This window comes from Stenella coeruleoalba (genome assembly GCF_951394435.1).
Source record: "Stenella coeruleoalba genome assembly, chromosome: 1".
Lineage (NCBI taxonomy): Eukaryota > Metazoa > Chordata > Mammalia > Artiodactyla > Delphinidae > Stenella > Stenella coeruleoalba.
In genome coordinates, this window is record NC_137169.1 from 21,122,893 (window position 1) to 21,146,285 (window position 23,393).

At 50.9% G+C, this 23,393-nt stretch overlaps 1 protein-coding gene across 5 annotated transcripts in view; it reads left to right on the forward strand.

Moving 5' to 3' along the window:
* Window positions 1–17,938, forward strand: part of WDTC1 (WD and tetratricopeptide repeats 1) — a 72,568-nt gene extending 54,630 nt beyond the window's left edge. For 3 of the 5 annotated variants that reach the window (XM_079928578.1, XM_079928576.1, XM_079928577.1), the window contains 11 exons: window positions 895–1,082; window positions 3,507–3,689; window positions 4,854–4,948; window positions 5,281–5,396; window positions 6,709–6,784; window positions 7,372–7,480; window positions 8,276–8,449; window positions 11,534–11,769; window positions 13,202–13,382; window positions 14,323–14,515; window positions 15,933–17,938. In XM_079928578.1, coding sequence (XP_079784704.1) covers window positions 895–1,082; window positions 3,507–3,689; window positions 4,854–4,948; window positions 5,281–5,396; window positions 6,709–6,784; window positions 7,372–7,480; window positions 8,276–8,449; window positions 11,534–11,769; window positions 13,202–13,382; window positions 14,323–14,515; window positions 15,933–16,130 — 1,749 coding nt within the window. In that variant the 3' untranslated portion in view covers window positions 16,131–17,938. The remainder of the gene's footprint in view (window positions 1–894; window positions 1,083–3,506; window positions 3,690–4,853; window positions 4,949–5,280; window positions 5,397–6,708; window positions 6,785–7,371; window positions 7,481–8,275; window positions 8,450–11,533; window positions 11,770–13,201; window positions 13,383–14,322; window positions 14,516–15,932) is intronic. The other 2 variants (XM_079928579.1, XM_079928580.1) reach the window with 2 other exon arrangements.
* The last annotated feature ends 5,455 nt before the right edge of the window (window positions 17,939–23,393 follow it).

The following is a 23,393-nucleotide window of genomic DNA, read 5'->3' on the forward strand; positions in this document are numbered from 1 at the left end:
AAAAATTATTAATCAAAGTTATGTTTGTGGCTATTTTGACCTTGCCATATGTGATCTGGAATATTTTGTTCTCAACTTCACCAGAATGATGGGGTTGTCCTTTTGAATAATGGCCACATAAAGATGTATTCTTCTGATGCTCAGCCCTTCCCCAAGTTCTGACTTTTGAGCCATTTCCAGCACTTGCCATTATAAGGAGCGCTACTTGGAGCATTTCTGCATAGGCCCCTTTTTTCTTTTAGAATTATTTCTCAGAAGTGGAAGTTTTAGGTCAAAAGATAGAAATAGTTTTTATGTTTCTTACCTATTGCCAGATTGTTCTCCAGAAATATTTGAACCAATTTAAAACACCCACTCCCTTATAACACTGAAAGTCCTTTTCATTTCAAGACTAATTTATTTCTTAACCCCCAGGTTATTAAGTAGCCATCATGAGGCATATAGGAGTCAGACAGACTTGAGTTTGAATTGACAGTCCTCCTGAATGCTAGTACCGAACCTTAATTTTTAATGGGGTTATTGTAAATATTAACAAGATAAATTACCTGCTCGATGTCTAGCACATGGTAAATGCTTAGTAAGTGGTAACAGCTATGATTATCATCCATTCAGCTCTTACCTGGGGAAGAATCAGAGGAAGAGGGTTCCTTAGGTAGTCCAGCTTGGCCTAGGTCAGGACCGCTCTGGCGAAATAAAGGTGTACATCCTGATTTTGACCTTTGGGCCTACAGGCTGATGCTCGAGATCCAAAGTTTTCTTGGCGGATTGTCTTGGATGGGCTCGTTTTCTTATCTGATGTGGAGAGGGAAAAAAAGGTGCTAACATCCAGGCTGGTCTCCTTCCGTGGCCTAGCCCCACCACCTGCCAACCTCTTCTTCAATCTCTCCCAAGCAGTTCCTGCCTCACGCTGGGGACCGCATCTTGATCACAGGGGCAGCTGACTCCAAGGTGCATGTCCACGACCTGACAGTAAAGGAGACGATCCACATGTTTGGAGACCACACAAACCGGGTGAAACGCATCGCCACGGCGCCCATGTGGCCCAACACATTCTGGAGCGCTGCTGAGGATGGGCTTATCCGGTGAGGGCCTGAGGCAGGGAGTGGGGCCTGTGCCTTCCCGGCTCCCACTCCATGTCGGTTCCCCCATCCTATCTGCCCTACTGCTTCCTTCCACAGGCCTGGCTCCTTCCCTCCAACAGAGTTCCAGACTCATTTGTCTGCCCAGCACAGTTAGCAGTGAACAAACTCCACTGATTTACTTACCCTATTCTTCACCTTCCCCACTTCTTACCCTCTCCTGAGCAACATTCAAGCCCACTGGCTTTCTCACCATCTCAGATGCACCGTCTGCCTCCTCTGGGCCTTCATACTTGCTGTTCCCTCTAACTGGTTTTCTCAGTCCCAGCTCTTTCTCAACTCTTTCTTACCCTAAGGAGACAGCTTAAGTAAGGGTCACCTCCCGAGAAGCACCTTCTCTGACCATCCTATCTAAAATAGATCCCCCACCATTGTTCTTTGTCTCCGTGCCCTAATTGTATCCTCTATAACTCTAATCACCCTCTATAGTTCTTTTATTTTATTTACTTGATGGCTTACTTTTTTGTCTGTGTCCCTCACTGAGTAGTAAACTCCCTCAGCGTTTTGTCTGTCTTGTCCATCTTGTCCATGTCTTTCTTGTCCTTGGTTGTGTTCCTAGAGCCCAGCACAATACCTGGCACGTAGAGGCACTTGATACATTTCCCTTGAACAGTCGCTCCATGGGCATATTCCTGGGAGGGGCATAGCCAGCCAGAAATGGTTAAGTGGACTCTCCCCCTTTTCACTGGCCTATATCGTCACACCTTTGCCTCTACTTCCCTTCTTCTTAAAATGGTCTCATTGCCTTTCTTTAGCTCCTTTCTTCACATATAACCTTAGAACTTTTTCCTTATCTCCACAATCTGCTTTAATATCCTTCCTTGAGATGCTATGGGACTTTGTGCCCTCTTCCCTGTTTCAGAGGAAGAGGGGTGTCTAAGTCATACATGAACTAGAACTCAGACAGATCAAGTCAAGTCCTCCCTCTGTCATTCAGTGTCTGGGGCAAATCACTTCACCCCCCGGACCTCAGTTTCCTCATCTATAAAATGGGAATTATCATAATATCTCTTTTGTTGGCCTGAGCATTAAAATTGAGATAGTGCCCGTAAAACTTTAGCCACAGTACTTAGCAGACACAATGCATTTGGTCGGTGGCGGGTCCAACTCTCTGTTGCGCTGGTTGACCCTGACTGACTAGACTGTGCCGGGGCAGCAGGTAGAGGCTAAGAACCTAGGGCATGGGGCAGGCACAGTCGAGGAGGAGTCCTAGCAGAAGGTGAACACAAGCTGGCCTTCCAGAATACACAGGATTTGGATGGGCAAGGGAAAGCAGAGTGGACTCCCCAGCTTGAGCAGAGTCTGTGAAGGCACGGGTAAACGTGCCACATACAGGACACAGTTCTGAGGCTGTAACTGACCCACACTTAGAAAACTGAGGAGCAAGGTTGGAGAGGTATGTGAAATCATGTCTTGAAAACCAGACTGAGTAGTTTGATAGAAGTAAACAAAGAGTAAACTCATGCGAAAAGTATTGAGGAATCTCTGCAGTTTTTTGAGCAAGAAAGTGATGCAACAAAAACAATATTTTAGGAAGAGCAGTCTGGTGAGGATGGCTTAGAAAGATAAGTGAACAATGAAGAAATTATTGGAGATGTTTAGGCGGAGGTGGGTGAGCACATGAATGATGCCCTCGCCATTCTCTGGATGTGCCTGTGTCCCAGCATCAAAGCAGTTCCCCAGTAGGAGTGTGCTGACGCTGGGTGGATGTTTTGGCCTGACTTTACCACCCGGATGGGACTTGGGCTTGTCCTGGCAGTTGGTGTTTCTAGGTAGCTCTTAGATGATCTCCAGATTTTCTTTTCTGTCACCTCTATACTTCTTTCATCTCCTGCAAGAAACTAGGTTAAGAATAGAATTATTCTTAATCAAGGATCAGAGCAGAGGGGTTAAAATGCAGTCTTTCCAGCTCTGCACTATCTCAGTGCTGCACTTACTGCAGTGTCGTCCAGGCAAGTTATTTAGCTTCTTTGAACTTCTAGTGGTACCTAGGGATGGTGTGAGCATTTAATTAGATAATACATGTATAACACTTAGGAGCAATACTGGACACAAAGCGATTTCTCACTAAGTGTTAGTAGTCAGTAGTAATAGTACTTAGTAACAGTAATATTGATATCTGTTACAAAAAAAAAGGGGGTTAGCAGTATCTACCTTAAAGAGTTATGTTAGAATAAAACAGAATGTGTGTGAAGCCTACTACAGGTGCCTGGCACACAGTGGGCACTCAAGAAATGGGAGTAGTTTTTGACATTATTTACAAACAGGTTCAAAGCCACTCCCAATTCCTTTGCATTTGGGCCTTGGCTTCTCCCCTGCCTTCCACCCATGGACACAACCCCCAACCCCCTGTGTCCTCTCTCACAGCCAGTATGACCTTCGGGAGAACAGCAAACACTCGGAGGTGCTGATTGACCTGACAGAGTACTGTGGCCAGCTGGTAGAGGCCAAGTGCCTCACCGTCAACCCCCAGGACAACAACTGCCTGGCAGTGGGGGCCAGTGGGCCCTTTGTGAGGCTCTATGACATTCGCATGATCCATAACCACAGGTATGAATAGCGCGGCCTCCCGTGGGCAAGGGGACCCGGAACCTGCTGCCCCTTTCCCTCATTGCCATGCCCTCTTCTTTTTGAGGTGGGTTGTTTTTGCTTTTTGTTTTACATTTTTTATTTCTTTAATGTTGTATCTATTTTATTTATTTACTTGTGGCTGCATTGGGTCTTCGTCGCTGCGTGCGGGCTTTCTCTAGTTGCGACGAGCGGGGGCTACTCTTCGTTGCGGCATGCGGGCTTATTGCGGTGGCTTCTCTTGTTGCGGAGCACAGGCTCTAGGCGCGTGGGCTTCAGTAGTTGTGGCACGTGGGCTCAGTAGTTGCGGCTCGCGGGCTCTAGAGCACAGGCTCAGTAGTTGTGGCGCACGGGCTTAGTTGCTTCGCGGCATGTGGGATCTTCCCGGACCAGGGCTCCAACCCATGTCCCCTGCATTGGCAGGCAGATTCTTAACCACTGTGCCACCAGGGAAGCCCTGAGGTGGGTTTTTGTAATTTTGTGATTCTTTTTTAAAATTTAATCCATGCTTATTTTGGAAAATATGAAAAGTATATTAAAGAAATTACCCATACTCCATTACCTGAAAGAAATCACTGTATATAGTATTTTCTGCTTGTTCTTTCACTATGAGTGTGTGTACAGAGTTATAATCTTATACATGTAATTCCTTTATTTGTACATATAATTCTACTTTATTCTTTTTTTTTTTTTAAACAAAAGTAGAATATACTCAGAATCTCCACAGAAGTCCCAGACCTGAGCGGCTCCGCCAGCCTGGGTTTTCAGTGGACTCCTGGGACAAGTGCAGAAACTTCTGGCCTGCATTACTTTCATTTGTGGATTTGGGTGACCACTATTGCTCTGCACACACTGCATGACTTAGGGCGGGCCTTGAGCTTTTAGCTTCCTCATCTGTAAAATGGGAGTAATAGGGTGGCCATGAACCAAGACAAGTAGGCGGGACCTACTTATAAAGCACTGTAATATATGTGTCCACAGCTGTCTAGTTGGTGGACCTTTGGGGGTGCTGAGATAAGGAAGAAAGGTACCTCCTCCTGTATCTCTCCAGGGATATACACTTGGGTTTTTCTCCAGGAAGTGTGGTATGGTCTAGCCAGGAGTACTGTTAGGCCTTATAACCTATATGGTTTGCCTTCCCACCAGAAAGAGCATGAAGCAGAGCCCTTCAGCAGGTGTGCACACCTTCTGTGACCGGCAGAAGCCCCTTCCGGATGGTGCAGCCCAGTATTACGTAGCAGGTAGGGCTCAGCCCAACTCTGGCCCTAAACTCTTGGCAGGGTGCTGATTGTCTGTGGGGCAGTGCAAGGAGGCGGCATGGCATGGTGACCAAGAGCAAGGGGTTTAGAATCAGACAGACCTGGGCTTTGATGACTGTCAGTGACCAGCTATCCTACAACCTTTGGTAAATTACTTACCCTTGAGGAGTCTTAATTTCTTTTCTGTAAAATGGGGTTGTAATGACTCAATGAGATAAAGCATATAACACAGTTGGCCCAGTTCATATAGTAAGGGCTCAACATTGGGAGGGATTGGAAGCCTCACACTAGGGTAACAGGGCTGTTCCCTGCAGGTCACCTGCCAGTGAAGCTGCCCGACTACAACAACCGTCTGAGAGTGCTGGTCGCCACCTATGTGACCTTCAGCCCCAATGGCACAGAGCTGCTGGTCAACATGGGAGGAGAGCAGGTATGGATGGCTGCCCAACGTGGCCCTGCCCTTCCCCCTCCCACCCTCGTACCCAGCAGCCAGGGCTGTGTACCCCACACCCCCTACCATGAGGCAGACAAGAAGCCTCATTGTAAATGACGTTACTGTGAAATGTGGAAGCGCCATGGCATCTTTGCAATATTCCCAGAGAGGCGTCAGGCTTAGAACTGACAGACTTGTCTCCAGATGCTGGCCTTTTGTTTACTAGCTGTGTACTGTGACTTTGAACAACTCTCTTCATTTTCCTGAACCTTGGTTTCCTCATCTTCTGTCTTCCTAGGAGGAAATCCTGGGGCTCAGAGCATGCAGCCAGGCTGCAGTTTGGGGCCAGCTTTGGGAAGTGTTCTTTGATAACGGCAGGTTGCTAACCCTTCTGTTTACAATCTCTCAGTCAGGATATTTAGTAAGCCTTGCAAAAATTCATTTACTCTACAAAGTCACTGAGTACTTACTCTGGGGGTAGCATTATCATGAACACGAGGGAAACAAACGTGAAATATGATCCATCCTAGGCTGATGGGAGCGACATGGCAAGTGAAACCGTTGATGACATTTAAAGTCAAGGTGTGACACAAGAGAAATGGGATGGAGACTAGGTGAGCCCTTGAGTTCAGAAGAGGGCTCTGGCTTCAGGTTGCTTAGCTGTCACCTGGCTTAAAGGTAGCATAAAGATGAGTTGGCGAGGCAGTCTAGCAGAGTGGTTCGGAGCCAGACAGACTCGGTTTTGGGTCCTGACTGTGCCACCTTCTGCTTTTATGGCCCTGGATAAATTAATTAAACACTGAGCCTACATTTCTTCATCTGTTCAGGGGGTGATGATAATAGTACCTTTTCGTGGGGCGGGGGGGCAGTTCTAGGATGAAATGAAAAAAAGCCATATAAAACACTTAGCAGAGGTCCTGGAGCAAAGTAAGAATTCAATAAATAGTAAGTAATAATAGCTAATATTTACTGAGGGAAGTAACTAGCAGTGTTACTTTGGGCAAATTGCTTCTCTGCTCTGAGGCTTCAGTTTTCCTATCTATAACATGAGACCTCTGAGGACCTTGTCGACCTAATAAACATGTGATTCGAAGTAATGACAGTATTTCAGGCCATCCACCCTAAGGGCCAGGAACTGGCGAGATTTTCCTGCCTGAGGTTTGCTCCGTAGAAACACCCCTTCTCCCTCACTTGATGGTTCCCTGCTCAACACTCAGCTGTGTTCCTGGGAGCCACCCAGGCCTCACTCACAGTCCAGCCACATTCTTGCCTCACAGTGTCCATTCTTTTCTTGACCCCTGCACTCTAGGTCTATTTGTTTGACCTGACTTACAAGCAGCGGCCGTACACCTTCCTCTTGCCTAGAAAATGCCACTCCTCAGGGGGTAAGTTCTCCCTTCGGGTATCCTTTAGGGCATCTCTGCTGGGGAGCATGAGTGTACAGTGCCTCTGCTGAGAAGCCTGCCACTTACCTTGTGCTGGCTGTGATCCTGCAAAAGGAGTAGATTCTCTGAAATAACCCTGTACAGTAAGAAGGAAGGTAATATTAGGTCAGAGAGGTCTGTCAAAGGGGTTTGCGTCACAGCCCTTTTCACTTCCCTCCGAAAAAGCAGGTTCTTTCCGTGGCTTGGCTCTTGAGGGCCTGAAGTAATTGTCTTTCCCTTCTCGTCCTGGACCAGTCTCCTCATTGATTTCTTCCTGGGGCCTACAGTTGTTTTAGGCACCTCCTCACCCCCCACTCCATCCCCACCCCCAGCTAATGCCAAGTTGAAGTTGTGTCCCGCTTCAGCCAGCAGAGGGCGCACAGGCTTTTCTTTATGTCCTTGCCTGCTTTCTGGGAATAGACCTACCCTGGGGGGATAGCCCCACAATGGAACCATCAGACCCTGTGGTGGAAGCTGGAGGGCTGCTGAGGAGAAATGAGAACCTCCTCCTAAGTTGTTGCTGTTCCTTTCTGCCCACCCCCTCCCAGAAGTTCAGAATGGCAAGATGTCCACCAATGGTGTGTCCAACGGTGTGTCCAATGGCCTGCACCTTCACAGCAACGGCTTCCGGCTGCCAGAGAGTAGAGGACATGTCAGGTGAGGCCAGCCTGACTTTCCCAACCTTCCCAGCCCCAGTTACACCCCACTGGACTGGAGGGAGGGCATGTCCTGTAAACCTTCCTCCTGACCCCCACCCAGGCATACACCCCAGAGTCAGGGGACTGGGGCAAAGAGGCTTCTGGACTGTGGCTAGTGGTCCCAGTGCCACTTCTTCCTGGTAGGACTCCAGTCATGCTCAATCTGAAGCTCTGGTCCCTTGATACCAGTAGCTGGCGCCAGCACCCAGGGGCTAGCTCCTCTTAGCACTGGGCTCCCTCCTATAAAGGGGTCCCACACAGACGGGCCTCCCCCATTATATTTTCTCCATTCATAGCATCTTCTAGCCTCTGTTCACTTCCAGGCCCTGTGCTGGGCTTTGGATACAGAGGTGTCCAGATCCTCTAGCCCTTGAGAGAAACGTAATTATCTATAGAGAGATCCATGAGAGGCACTTGGATGGTAACGAGGTTCGGCTCAGCATGGAGGCTGTAGGTGTCAGCTACTTTCATGCCCAGGAGTTTGATTAAGAATTCCATTAAACCTGTCCAGGACAGCTTCATTTCTCCCTGTTTCCGCCCCGCCCCCCCGCCACTGGCTCAGAGCATCTGGAATTGTGACCATTACCTATCACAATAACCCAGGCCAAGGATAGGAGTGGTACCCTCTTTTAGATGACAGTGCAGATCCCAGGGACCGGGAAAACCTGAGTGGCCTTCAGGCAGGGCTACAGACTTCCTGAGAGGCTCCTCTGGCCTTCCTTGGTTGGCCTGACTTGGCTCTGTTCCCTCACAGCCCCCAGGTAGAGCTGCCCCCATACCTGGAGCGTGTGAAACAGCAAGCCAATGAGGCTTTTGCCTGCCAGCAGTGGACCCAGGCCATCCAGCTTTACAGCAAGGCCGTGCAGAGGGCCCCTCACAACGCCATGCTCTACGGGAACCGAGCTGCTGCCTACATGAAGCGCAAGTGGTGAGTGGGCCTGATGGGAACAAGCTGCTGAGGCATCCATGGAAGGTAGCAGTGACATCCTGCTGCCTCTTAGGGCTTCTTAGGCCCAGGCTTCTCCTCCCCACCTCCAGGTTAGTGGTGGGCAAGTGCCTGACTCATTAATCAGGAAGCCTCAAACACCAAGAAAGCTCACAGTTCAGTGGAACATGTTCACAAGTAGCTTCAACATGGTGCTTTGTTAGGAAGTGCTGTGACCACTGGAAGTAGGAATTGGGAGAATGGTTAATCCCCACTCTTGGAGAATTGCGCCTTGAATTGGACTTTGAAGGAGCAGTAGAATCTTGCTAGATGGAAATAAGGCATTTGGTGAATTCAGTTGGTATCTGTTTGAAATGATTCTGCAGCTCCTTGACCTTGGGGCTTGCTTTCCTATGCTCTTGGACCGTTTGGACCAAACACGAACAAGATCCTAGACATCCAAAGCTGTCTGTGGGTCTTGCTGAGTTGTAGTGGCTGGTGGTAAGGGAGTAGTAGGTCCATATCCTGAAGAACCCTTTATCTTTGGAGACCACCAGGGCCCCTGGCCCTTCTGCCTGCAGCACCAGCAGGCAAGCAGGCAGGCAGACCCCATCCCCCAGCCAGGGCCAGGATGGGAGATGGATAAAGCTGGGCCCACAGCCATTTCTGCTCCGTCTGGCATCCCTTGGCTCTGCCCAGACAGACAGGCCAGCTGGTGTGCCATCGTCTGGCTGCAACTAGTCAGGCCAGAGAGGGAAGCTTAAGAAACCCACCCAAGTCAGCAGGATGGTGGATGGGGGTTCGGAACGATGCTGCCCCCACGGGCCTTAGCTCAGGCATCAGGAGCTTGCCAAGGGCTCAGATGGCAGCCAACCCCAGGAGACAACAGCTTTGGGGCCATCCTGAGGTGTGTTGCCCCTCTTTCCCAGCAGGTGGGTAGAATGCAGTGGTGTTCAATCAGGCTCTAGGCTAAGAGCTGCCTCATTCCTGCATTCTTGCTAAGAGAGACTGATGATTTCCCAATCCATGGGTATCCTCACCATGTTCTCTGAATTCCTACTATGCACTAGGAACTAGGGACACAAAGTTCTGTCACTCTGAGTTCTTGTGCTCCGGAGTGCCCAGTCTCTGGACAGGGGATAAAGATGTGGACATGCTTCATCACCAAAGAGGCAGGAAGCAGTAAGTCTTTGAATGATCAGGTGAAGTGCTGTGGGCATCAAGAAAAGTTAGGTCACTTTAACTGGGGATCAGGGAAGCACCAGGAAGATGTGATGTCTGAATGGGCTTTCCGTGTCAGCAGGCTTAGACGGAGACGCAAAGAGGAGGGGACTGTGGGGGAAGGACATTCCCAGGGAGATGAAATGGTGTGAACAAAGGCGTGGGGGTGGGGGGCTGACTGAAGAGCTTGTTTGCAGAACAACAAATCCATTTGGCTGGAGCAGAGGGTTTGGGCTGGGACTGGCAGGAGATGAGTCTGTGAGGTAGCCTGGGGCCAGCCTGGGAAGGACTTGGAATGCAGAGCAGTGGCGTTTTGGCCTTGATTCCGTGGACGATGGGCAGCTTCTGAAGAGTTTTGAGCAGGAGAGGCTGTGCTGAGGGCTGTCTTTTCAGGGAGCTTGATCTGGCAGTAAGTCTGGGTGGGTGAGCCCTGGGCCCAGCCTGCTCTCTCCCCAGCCCCACATGCCTGCCAGTGACCCCCAGAATGTCACATTCTGTCCCGGGCCAGTCTCCCCAGGGCTGCCATCTGCTCCTGGATGCAGTGGGAGCGGTCACCCTCTGGCACCTGGCTGCTCTCTGGTCTGGCTCTCTCCAGGAGCTCTGAGGGCCACCTTGCAGGCAGTAATTGGCTTTCCAAACAGCGCCTGCTCCTTCGTCACAGCCACCCGTTCTGACGCAGGCCGTGCCGTTGAAGCACTCTGTCTCCTGCCTGCCCCCACCCTGGCTGCGCTGCTTGCTCCTGGTCTGAGCATGGCCGCTCCAAGGACCGGCTGCTTCCTCTGAGCGCTGTAGGAGAAGGAGGGTCAGGAGGATAGCTCCCATGTTGGGCCTGCTCTGGCCTCGTGCAGGGGAGCTGTGAGCTGTGCCTTGGTGGAGGGAACGTCAGCTCTAGGGAGTGCTGCGTAGCACAGTTGGGTCCTAGGCCCACCTCAACCCAGCAGGAAAACAAAAAAAAACCCCACAGCTCCCAAAGGAGAAGTGGCTCCTGTGACCCGCCTGGCTCTCCAGATAAGAGGTGGGAACTGGTCTGTGGAGCTGGGGGAAGGTGTATTTTATATTCCGGCACAGGGTGGGAGAAGGGGGGGCTTTTTCTTTGGCCCCTCCCCACCCCCCCAAAACCATTCCCACTTCCCCGTATCCATGCTTCGGGAGTTTGGAGAAGTCAGTGTGGGTGATTTGGAGCTCCTGGTGTTTGCCCGCCCCCCACCCCACCCCCGCCATCAGCTTCCAGAGGACTGACTCTGCCAGACTGTCAGGCCCCATCCTCCAGCCCTGGGAGGTAGAGGCCACAGCTGCTGTGGATCAGTCAGCCAGGACAGAGGGGGGTCTGGCTGAGGGCTTGCTGCCTGCTGGTCAGACCCTGAGTCCCCAGCCTGGCCCTTCTGGCTTCCCCGGAGCACAGAACTGTCCTTGAGGGCCCCCCGCCTTGGACATGGCTTTGAAGGCCAGCCGGGGGCATTTGAGGAGGTGGATAGAGGAAGGGAGAAGGAGAGCTTGGGGAGCCTGAGGCGGGCAAGATGCCAGGCCTTCTGCTGCAGAGCTGCGGGTGCCTGGGGTGAGAGGGTGCGCAGTTGCACGCTGTGTCCAGCAGAGGGCAGCCGGACACTGGTTTTTGCCTCACACCCACCTCCCACCCTCTACCTACCCTGCCAAGACCTCGGGGCTCCTGGCTTGCCTTCTTAACGTAGTCTGTCTCCTGGGGAGCAAGGCCTGGGCTGAGCAGGATTCTCTTCATCCCCAAGTACCCTTTGCCTGAGATCTCTCAAAGGTGGGCTGGGGTGGACGCAGGAAGCGCAGGAGACGGAATGGGGACTCCCTGCTTGCTGCGTGGCCCCACCTCCAAGCCACGTTCCCCTGCCTTCCCAGGGATGGTGACCACTACGATGCCCTGAGGGACTGCCTCAAGGCCATCTCCCTAAACCCATGCCACCTGAAGGCGCACTTCCGCCTGGCCCGATGCCTCTTTGAGCTCAAGTACGTGGCTGAGGCCCTGGAGTGCCTGGATGATTTCAAAGGGAAGTTCCCGGAGCAGGCCCATAGCAGCGCTTGTGATGCACTGGGACGCGACATCACGGCCGCCCTCTTCTCCAAAAATGATGGTGGTGAGTCGGCACTGAGGCGGGGTTGCTGTCACTCTATCTATTTGTGGTGCTACAATGACATTCTGGAGAGGACATAGTTCTGAGATAGGAGAGGCCTAGGCTTACGTACTGATTGAGAAGCCACATGACTTTGAGACAGTCACTTGGTCTCTTTGAGACAAGGATTAGCAATAACATGTTTAAGGCACCTGGTGTATTCCCCCCGGGACTCAGGATAGGAGTCAGCTGAGCCCAGTGTGCCTCGCAGGTCATTCTCTTCTGCTCACAGACAGGGCCTTGGCCATTCCATTGGGATCTGAGTTCAGGGTAACTGGCTGGGGTGCACTTGCTCCAGTTTGCCTGGGTGCAAAAGAAACAGCAGCACAGGGCAGCAGAAATGCCTTGGGCGCAGGTGTGGAGCCTCAGTTCCAATCTCAGCTCTGCCATGTGAAACCATGTGACCTTGGGCAAAGCACAGCCTCTCCGAACCTGCTGCCTACTTGCAGAGAGCATTCGAGGCCCTGCCCAGGTCACCTGGGTAGCACTGGAGAGTAAACTAGGTAGTTGTGTGGTCTACAAACACGAGAGGGGAGCTCACTGAGGGCAGACATGGATCCTCCCTGTCTCCTTTGCAGTTTACTAACCATGGGCTGATTCATTAGTCTGAACAGTGCCAGGCACTGTGCTGGGTCCTGGGAATATACCTGGCAACAAGTCAGATGGAATTTCTGTGTTCATGAGTCTGTAGCCTAGTGAAGGAACCAAGCGATGGAGGAATAAAGAATGCCCTGCGGCCCTGCTAGGGTGCAGGTGTGGCGGGGAGGGCTTGATGGCATCCTGGGGTTCTTGGGGAAGAGACATTCAGGCTGAGACCTTGAGGATGCAGAGGAAGAGTTAACTAGATGCAGAGTGTAGCTGTGGGAGGTGAAGAGTTCCTGGCAGAGGGACCAGCACGTTCCAAGTCCCTGAAGCAGGCAGGAACAGGGCACTAAGAATACAGGTAGGATTTTAACCGGTTAGTACCTCATTTGGATCCATGATAACTTGTCTGCGAGAGAGGGAGGGCTTGGACCTTATGCCTTCAGAGCTATGGATCTATTTAGAAAAATCACCCCCTCGAGGCTCTCTTGGCAGTGCTTTACCCTCCCCTCCCTGCCTCTCACATCCACAGAAACAGACCTTGGGTCTGTGCATCCTTGGGGCTTCCAGACGTTATTCAGGGACCTAAGCCAAGGCCCTCTTGGCATCAGAGGTCTCCTCTTGAACACCCTCAAGGCCAGGATCCAAAGATGCTTCTTTCTCATAGTTGTTCCCAGTTTTCCAGGGAAGAGGTAGAGACGGGTAGCCCTACATTGCTTACTGCTTGGACCGAAAACCGGGTCAAGGGTGGGGAAAAAGTGGGGGAGGCGAGAGAGGGACAGGACTCTCACCTTTCCTTGTTCTCTGCCCTCAGACGAGAAGAAGGGAGCTGGTGGTGGTGGCAGCGGCCCCGTCCGCCTCCGCAGCACGACCCGCAAGGACTCCATCTCAGAGGATGAGATGGTGCTGCGGGAGCGAAGCTACGACTATCAGTTCCGCTACTGTGGCCACTGCAATACCACCACAGACATCAAGGAAGCCAATTTCTTTGGCAGGTCTGAGGCCCTGAAGAGGAGGAGGGCACAGCCCAGTTGGCAGCAGGAGGTTGGGGTGGGGGTGGGGGGCATGGGGACACAATGCTTTCAGAAAAGGCTCACATCCCAGCTCTGCCTTTGTACCCTTGGGCAAATGGCTTCATCTCAGTGGGTCTCAGTTTCTTCACCTATGAAATGAAACCAGCCCTCCCCACTCAAGGGGCCATAACAAGGACTAACGAGGTGACCCAGAAAGCATCCAGGGCAGCACCTGGACTCTTCCTTACCCGCACCTCCTGCTCCCCGTGCGCCCACGTGCCAGAGCTTGGGTTCTTTATCTGGTTGCTTGGAGCCTTGGGCAGGCACCCTCATAGGCTGTCAGTCTTGGCAATCTTTTGTGCCTAGAACTGTGCCCCCAGTACTGAGGGACCTAGCCCATGTCTCAGACACCATCACCCCCAACCCTCCTTTGTAGATGCTGTACTTTCTTTGGGTAGGCGAGATACACGAATGTGAATTAAGAGTCTCCGTCAAGATCCCTTCTAAACGTCAATGGTGTATCAGGGGCAGATGTGCTGTAGGATTTCAGGGTCTGGATCCAGGAAGGCTAGGACTACTGAGGGAAGGCTTAGGCAGGAGTGTTCCCAGAGACCTAAGAGATGCACCATCTGGTCCTGGCACCCGGGGTGCTTATAATGTACTTCGGGGGAGAGTAAGTAGGAGAGACCTAGGCAGTCCCTGACCCTGAGTTTAAGAGAACAGTTGAGCTGTGACACCGCTCTGCAGTGTGGAGAGAATTGCCGTGTGCATGGGAGTTCCGAGTCAGGTAAAGACCCCAGAGTTCGGGGGGCCGAGTGGCTCCAGACTTCCCTGCTCTCCCTTTCCCTAAGCCATGCAGCCTCTGCTTGAGGCCACAGGGCAGTACCCCACCTGACCTCCCTGCCCTTTGCCCCCCCGCCAGCAACGCTCAATACATCGTCAGTGGCTCTGATGACGGCTCCTTCTTCATCTGGGAAAAGGAGACCACCAACCTGGTCCGCGTGCTCCAGGGGGACGAGTCCATCGTCAACTGCCTGCAGCCGCACCCCAGCTACTGCTTCTTGGCCACCAGCGGCATCGACCCCGTTGTGCGGCTGTGGAACCCCCGGCCAGAGGTGAGGGTGCGGCAAGGTGGCAGATGCCAGACAGGGAGGAACGTAGGGATGGACCCTACGTGAGGCCTCCAGCTGAGCCCATGAGGGTTGGGAAGGGCAGTGAGTCACACAGAGGCTAGGAGCTGCTAGAATGAGTGAGCTCTCACCCCAGGGCCCCAGGCTGCATCAGAGTGGGAGCCAGCAAGCTCTGAAAGCTCCACATGAAGTGGGCAATTCCAGGGGCAAGACTTGTCTCCTGCCTTCCAGGGGCATATCCTCGAGCCAGCTGGCACAGGTGAGACTCACATATGGGAAACAGCAACCGAGGACTGGGTGCGGGAGGGCAGGGAGGGAACCAGATCAGCTCCAACACCACTTGATGAGAACGGTACCTCAGAGGCTCCCTAGGTACCCTGCCCCTCGTATACCACTGCCTTGTGTCCCCCAGAAGCTGTGCGGAGGCCTGTCCCTCAGTCACACGAGAAGTACGTAGGTTTTAGAGTCTGATGGGCCTCAGTTTGAATCCTGGTCCCTCCACTTACTGCCTGAGGGACTCAACCATCTCTGATCCAGGTTTTCACCATCTGTACATTGGAATGGGAATGACATTACCACCTCAGAAGGTTGCTCTGAGGATTAAAGAAGTGATGCCTGTGGTGTGTCCGGCCCACAGGGACACTTAGGACGGTGTGGTAGTCAGTGTGGGTAGTCAGGTGGCCTGGCCCCCTGCCCTCTGCCCCACCTCCTCCCCCTTCCCAGCTGGCAAAACAGAAGTCAAGAGCTGTGTCTAATTTTCTATGAATTTTAAAGAGAGAAACCCTATAGGACCCTTCCTTGGGGGGAGAGGAAAAGGAGGATAAAGGAATCCTCTTTGGGAGTGGGGTGGGGGGAGTTATATCTGTGCTCCCACCTCAGGTATAGAGTTTGTGTGCCCAGCATATCCTGGTGTGAATCCTCCCTCATTTATGTCCATGTATGCCACCCCCGTATATATAACCCTACGTGGTGTGCTCCCCGTATATGTCTTGATGTGGTATGTCCTCATCATCTTCCAGCGTGGGGTCTCCAGTGTATACCCTGCTATGTGTATTCCCCCCAGTTTATATCCCAGTGTGTTGTGTCTCCTCCAAGTGTATATTACCACGTGCCCCCCAACCCCAATATGTACAACCCCGTGTGGTGTGTCATCTCCCTCACATACAGCCTGGGGTGTGTGTGTGTGTGTGTGTGTGTGTGTGTGCGCGCGCGTAGGCACGTGTGTGTGTGTGTTTGTCCCATACATATCCCAGGATGCATTCCCCTCTATGCATGGACACACGTGGATATACCCATATACATCTCCTGGCATGTACATACCCTCTCCATACGTATAGCTCAGTCTGTGTGTGTGTCTCCCCTGCACATATGTCCCAGTAGTATGTGTGCCTCCCCCCCACAGAGTGAAGACCTCACAGGCCGAGTTGTGGAGGACATGGAGGGTGCTTCCCAGGCCAACCAGCGGCGCATGAATGCAGACCCGTTGGAGGTGATGCTGCTCAACATGGGCTATCGGATCACAGGCCTGAGCAGTGCGGGTGCTGGGGCCTCTGACGATGAGGACAGCTCCGAGGGCCAGGTGCAGTGCCGGCCCAGCTAGGCCCTCCTAGCCCTGGTCCCCAGCCCCTGCTACCGGCTGGGTCCTCCGCCCCTGGGCAGGAGGTCAGGGGGTTCTGTTTTGGTTTGTCTTCCCCTTCCCCCCATTTTTTCCTTTTCCCTGTTTTGTTTGTTAGTTTGGCATTGGGGGTGGGGATTGCTACAACTTGCTGGCTTTTGGACTTTTGGGCAATTGCCCCTCGACTGGCCCCAGCCCTGAGCAGAAGAGCAGGAGGAGAAGCCCCTCCGCATGCCCACCACCACCTTGCACTTCCGTGTCCCTGGAGGGCTCCGGCCTGCCTCGGGTGGGGAGGCAAGGGCTGAAGCTGTCTTCAAGGACTGCCCTACCCTTCAGTTGGCAGCAGAAAGGGGAGTGGAATTCCCAGTCCATAAGGGCTAGCCTTGACCTGTTACCATTCTCGCTTCTGGTAGGCAAGGCTAGCTCCCTCCCGGTCTTCAGGGAAGGTTCTGAAAAAGCATAGGGTGCCCCCTTCCTTGCAGAGCCACTCTGTCAGGGTGGAAACAGAAGTAAGGATGGGAGCCCTGGAGGGGCAAGGTCAAGCCACCGCTTCCTTGCAGTACAGCGTCCCTGCCCTCCTCCCAGGCACTGGCTCTGGGTCCTGCGCCTGCCCTCACTGGCCACCCCGGGGGCTTAGCCTTTCCCAAGGGCCCTGGCAGTGTGGGGCGCCCCACCATTCCCCACCCATCCGTGCCAGCCCTTCTGCACCCTGGAGGCCACTCTTCCTTCGGGCGCTCTTCAGCCTCACTGTGACCTTCCTGCCAGAGCTCCCAGCCAGGCCTCCTCTTGCTGAGATGGCACTCCCTGCTAGGAGCCTTCCAGGCCCTCCGTGCCCTCCCTCCCATCCCACATGCTGAGCCGCCACAAAGACCAAAGAAGTGATGGCTTTTCTCTGTCCCCTGCTGCTCTGGGGGGAGGGGGTGGGTCTCCTGAGCCACTCGGGTGGGGAAGCCCCTAACTCAGCCCCTCCCTCCTCAGCAGCCTGAGCTTTACACTGGATGCAGCGGTCACCCCACCACTCACCAGACCTCCCTCTCTGCCCCCTTGGCTCTCAGCTCAGGAGCTGCTCCCGCAGTTGGTTCATCCTTCCTCCCCTCTCCCTCTTCACTCCCCTCAGGGCTCACTTGGCTCCAGCCCTCCAGCTGCAGCCTCTGGGGAGAAGCAGCCTCCCTCGCTCCCTCCCTCCCTCCCTCCCTCCCTCCGCCCTGACTCTGCCAGGTGCCTCCTCTCGGCCAGGCTTCAGAAAAGCCCTGTAGACAGCAGGGCCATGTTAAAAGCTTTTTCACAGTTTTGAGAAGATGAGGGGTGGGAGTGGGGGGTGGTGAGGATAGTGGTGGGGGTCTGGCACCATCTCGTCATTGCTTTAATCCCAGCAACACAGGTGGCAGCCTCTCCCCCTTCCTCTCCCCCCCGTCCCTCTTCCCACCCCTCTCTTCTAGCTTGGTAATGAAGTATATTTATTGGTGAAGGAAACAGCTGCTGCTGCTTCTCCTGCTGCTGGGACTTGCTCCCCTGTCTCTTCTCCACGACCTTTCTCCAGCCGGGAGGGGAGAGCGGGAGTACTGGGGCTGGGCCCTGGGGCCCAAGGACTAGCAGGGGCCCCTTTGCTTTCCTGTGTTCGAGCCACCCGCCATTTCCTCTGTCCCTGCCTCCTGCCTGCCCAGCCTGGGCCCTGCCGTGTGGAGAGACACATAAGCCTTACTGTCCTCTGGGGGCAGGAGCCGAGCCTTTTTGTTGCTCCGCTCCCAGGAGAGTGAGGGTGACGCAATTGATTAAAACCATTTTGTTCTAGGTGTGGCTGGTGGCATTTGTGGGGTGCAAATGCGTCTTGGGATCAAAGTGAGAGTATCTCACCTCTGTAGCTCTGTGACTTTGAGTAACCACACCTCTACTGGGTAGAATAGGGCCTGCCTTGGAGGGTCACCAGCCTAGCAGGGCCAAGTGCAGAGCCCGGCACTGGTGGCTGTGATTTGCAATAATAATCAGCTTTCACTCTCTGGGCTGTTTTCTCATCTGTAAAATAAGGAGGTTGAAGTCTTAGCGGTTTTTCAAACTTCTAAAATCACAACCCAAACAAGAAATACACATTTTACATTGTGACCCAAGACACCCACGCTAATTTGTATGTATATACTGAACATAAGTTTTACACAATAATACGCTTGCTACATGCAATTTGTTCTGTTAAGGAGAAAAAAATGTTGACTATAACCCACTAAGTTGATTTCACAACCTGCAGTCTCTTGATGGGCCCTAGATTAGAGGATTTCTTAGACCAGAGGTTCCCAAACTTTCTCAGCTCACTGAACCATTAGTGTCTCAGTAGTTTTTTCATGGACCCCCTAAGCCAAAAGAAATACCTAACATTTCAGTGTGTTAGTTAAGCCCGGATCACTTAAGAAGAATTTATGTCCTACCAAGTTAGTCATTTAAAAAATTAATACATATAAGTTAGAGGAAACTTTTTATTTCATTCTTGAAGAAGTACAATAACTAATGGAATCTGTGTGTTTGTGGGGTGCTGTAAAACTTTGTCAGACTTTCTAATCAGATTGGACCGCACCACCCTCATTTCCTGTCCCACATTGACTTTCATTTGCTTTATATCACAGCAACTGCTAAAAACCCAGCTTCTCAAAGATGACATAATCAAAGGAATGTAGTGCAATCTAATGATAAAACTCTGAACCACCTTGAGCCAGTAGTTCTCTCGGTAGCCAACAGATGCTGAGTAACTCTAAATTTATAATATCCTACTGTGCTCCTGTGACTTTGCTGTGGCACCCTAAGGTGCCCTGATGCACAGTTTGGGAACTGTGGTTCAATACTGTGGGAACAATAGTTTCACTAGTGAGATTTTGTGATTATTCTGTTTGTTTGTGCATTTGGAGAGAACCAGGCTGAGGCCAGCAGGGTATACTCAGTTTAGTACAGGAGACAGAAAGGGAAGAGGTCCTGTCAGAAGCACAATAGGTGATGTTATGAAGCAGGTGCTTATTCCTCTGTGTTCCCAAATTGAAATCTGCCGAAGCTTCTTCAGGACATTTACGGACCAGGCAAGGAAGGGACGATGTACAAGGCCAAGGGAGTAGGGCATAGTCCCAGGTGCCCTCACGGACCCTGAGTGATTCAGTTCAGCTGCACTGTAGAGGGTGGAGTGGCCCATGGACTCCAGGGGCAGCCAAACTGTGGAGGACTCCTGTGCTTGATGAGGGAGCGTAGGCTTGATCCTGTAAGCAAGGAGGAGCCATTGGAAGACTTTACGAGGGGCTCCATTCCATTTGGAATTGGTACTTTTTTTTTTCGGTACGCGGGCCTCTCACTGACGTGGCCTCTCCCGTTGCGGAGCACAGGCTCCGGACGCGCAGGCTCAGCGGCCATGGCTCACGGGCCCAGCCGCTCCGCGGCATGTGGGATCTTCCCAGACCGGGGCACGAACCCGTGTCCCCTGCATCGGCAGGCGGACTCTCAACCACTGCGCCACCAGGGAAGCCCTGGAATTGGTACTTTTTTACTAAAAGACTATTTTTTTTTTAGAGCAGTTTTAGGCTTACAGAATATTGAAAAGATAGTACAGAGAGTCCCATATACCCCTCTCTCCCTGGCTTAGTTTCTCCTATTATTAACATCTTGCATTAGTGTGGTACATTTGTTACAATTAATGAACTGATATTGATACATTATTATTAACTAAAGTCCATGGTATACATCAGGGTTCATTCTTTGTATTGTACAGTTGTATGGGTTTTGACACACGCATAATGTCCTGTACCCACATTGTCAAAAAATAGTTGCACTGCCCTAAAAATCCCCTGTGCTCCACCTGTTCAGCCTCACCAGCACGCACACACACACACAAACACACACAAACACACACACACACACACACAAACAAAAGGGAAGAAGGAAAAAGGTACTAAGTACTTAGGAATAAACCTAGCAAAGTATGTACAAGATATTTATGAGGAAAACTATAAAATTATGATGAGAAAAATCAAGGGAAATCAGAATAAGTGAAGAGATATTCCATGCTCATAAATAGGAAGACTCAATACTATTAGATGTCATTTCTTCCCAACTTGGTCCATAGCTTCAATGAAATCTCAATCAAAATCCCAGCAAATTATTTTGTGACTATCAACAGGCTGATTCTAACGTTTATATGGAGAGACAAAGACCCAGAATAACCAACACAAATAACAAAGAGAAAGAACAATGTCAGAGGATTGACCCTACCCAACCTCAAGACTTATCATAAAGTTACAATAACCAAGACAGGGTGTCATTAGCAAAGGAATAGACAAATGAGTGGAATGAATTAGAGAACCCAGAAGTAGATCCACACAAATATGGCCAACTGACCTCTGACAGAAGAGCAGAATCAATTCAGTGGAGAAAGGAAAGTCTTTTAAAAACATAGTGCTGGAAGAACTGGACAGCTACATGCAAAAAAATATATATATATATATATAAACACTGACTTTACACCATTCACAAAAATTAACTCAAAATGGATCACAGAACTAAATGTAAAACACAAATCGATAAAACTTCTAGAAGATAACATCGGAGAGAATCTAGGTGACCTTGGGTTCAGCAGTGAGTATTTAGATACAACATAAAAAGCATAACCCATGAAAAAAAACTGATAAATTGGACTTCATCAAAAACTTCTGCTCTACGAAATCACTGTGAAGAGAATGAAAAAGACAAGCCAAGGATTGAGAGAAAATATAAGAATTCTTACAAGTCAACAATATGAAACAAGCAACCCAATTAAAAACTGGGCAAAAGATCTGAGTAGTCACCTCACCAAAGAGGACATACAGGCGACTAACAAGCACACGAAAGATGACCAGCATTGTGTCGCTAGGGAATTACAAATTAAACCAACAGTGAGATACCACTCCACACCTATTAGGATGGCGATACCAAATGCTGACAAGGATGTGAAGCAACAGGAACTCATGCAGTGCTGGGGAGGATGCAAAATGGTAACAGTCTGGCAGTTTCTTACACAGTTAGATAGTCTTATCATAGGATCCAGCAATTGCTGTACTTAGAATTTACCCGAATGAGTTGAAAATGTATGTCCATGCACAGACCTGTCCATGAATGTTTACAGCAGCTTTATGAATAATTGCCAAAAACGAAGCAACCAAGAAGTCCTTCAAAAAGTGAATGGATAGACAAATGGGTACAGCCATACAGTGGAATATTACTCAGTGAAATGAGCGGTCAAGCCACAAAGCCATGGAGGAAACGTAGGTGCCTATTGCTTAGTGAAAGAAGCCAATCTGAAAGCCATACCGCATGATTCCAACTATATGACATTCTAGGAAAAGCAAAACTATAGACAGTAAAAAGATCTGTGGTGCTCCATTTTAGTGTGTTTCCACATGTGACTCAGCCCTGCTGACAGGGAGCCTGGGGCTCGGTGAGATAAGCCTGCGTAGTGAATGTGTAGCAGAACAGACATTAGAATTGCAACCCCTGTGTTTGTGGTGGGCAGGTGTGGCCCTGTGGCCCCCAGGGCCTGCTGCGGGTCTCTGTGCTAAGGAGCATGCTGAAATGCATTTGCAGAACTTAAAAGGTGATGAGAGATCAGCTCAGAGGATCCCAGCCCTGGCTATACATCAGAACCACCCAGAATACTCTGAGAACTACAAATAGGGACAATGAGTTCCAAAGAGGGGCAGGAAGAGGGAATGGACTGCCTAAAACCCAAGTTATTAGAAGCAAAACCAGGACTGGATCTCTAATCTCGGATTCCTGGTCCAGTTCTTTAAGAATCACTTTCTTATTTAATGTCATGATATTTTTGGGGTTCCTATTGGCCTAGCACTGGCTTAATGGCAATGCATGCAACAGATGAGTCCCTGCCCTCCTGGTGCCTCCACATTCTCTGGAAGATGTGGGTAGCAAATATGGGGGTTGCACACAGTCCCTGAACGTTAGATTTCACTAGAAATCTTGAGCCTTGCCCCATACATTCTGCCGTGGAGTGCCCCACTGCGTGCCAGGCTCTGTGCCTTGTGGACATGATGGCAGGCGTGAGGCACTCTGTTGTTCAGCCATGTTCTGCCTCCTGCACCCGAGCCACTTCTTGATATAAAATAGGTCCTGGTCCTAGTGATGCCACAGTTTGCACCTTTTTTATGATGATTTACAGAATCTCAGGTCTCGTCCTCATCACTCTTTAATGGCCCTAAAGGGGGTCACCAGCAGAGATAGCCCAGGGTTAAGGTGCAGAACCCCAACTCTATCTAATTTATGCTTAGATCTTGGGAAAGTTCCTGAACCTTTCTGGGCTCATTTTTCTCATTGGGAAAATGGGTGCCATGATACCTGCTCTGGTTACTTCACTGCATCGTAAGAAGGCCCCAAATCACAGTGAGAGGATGCGCATCTAAGTGCTTAAGTGGTTAAGGGTCCTATGATGGTGATGAGTGGTTTGAATTGCTGTAACAGCCAACACTGAGTGTTCATATTGGGCCAGGAGCTGTTCAGCTATAGCCTATCAAATAAACTTTACAAGAACTTTGCAATCTTCGTTTCCCATTTTAAGGATGAGGAAATTGATGCCCTGACAGGTTCGGTTACTTTCCTAAGATCTGACAACCACTGACAAAGCTAAGGGTCAATACTGGGCTTGCCGGCTGGAGTTCATATGCTTAACCACCATGCTTTACTGCCCACCTGGGTGCAGAACACTTAGATTCTGGTCCTAGCTGTGCTTTCTAATTTGTTGGGTAAGTTTGCCCATCTATAAAATGGAATGGAGAAGAAAGTCGTTTTGTAAAACTCTGATGTCTAAAGGGTCAGAGGGTCTGTTCTCAAATGGTTTCTTGCATTGTATCAGCCCCAGTGGTCCCCTCCCCACCACAGAAAGGTTTGCAGCCATCCAGGAAGACAGTTTAGGGCTTAATGGGGGGAATCCAATGGAGCAGAAGCAGAAAGCCTGCAGAAGAGAGGACACACACACATGCACACTGCATCACACCCAGCAGCTCCTCCAACCTGCGCTGTGATCGCCCCAGGCTCAGCCCTGCTTCCCTGGATTACTGATTGAGGTGATTCTTCACCAGAGCCATTAAGGCGACCAATCTATGGTCATCAAATAGCTCTGGTCCCATTCCCTGAGGACTTCCTATCTACCGGGTGCCATTCGGACTACAAGGTCCAATGGATCCAGTCAGTCCCCTTCTCAAGGAGTTTGCTGTCTCCTGGGGAAGACAGACATGTAAA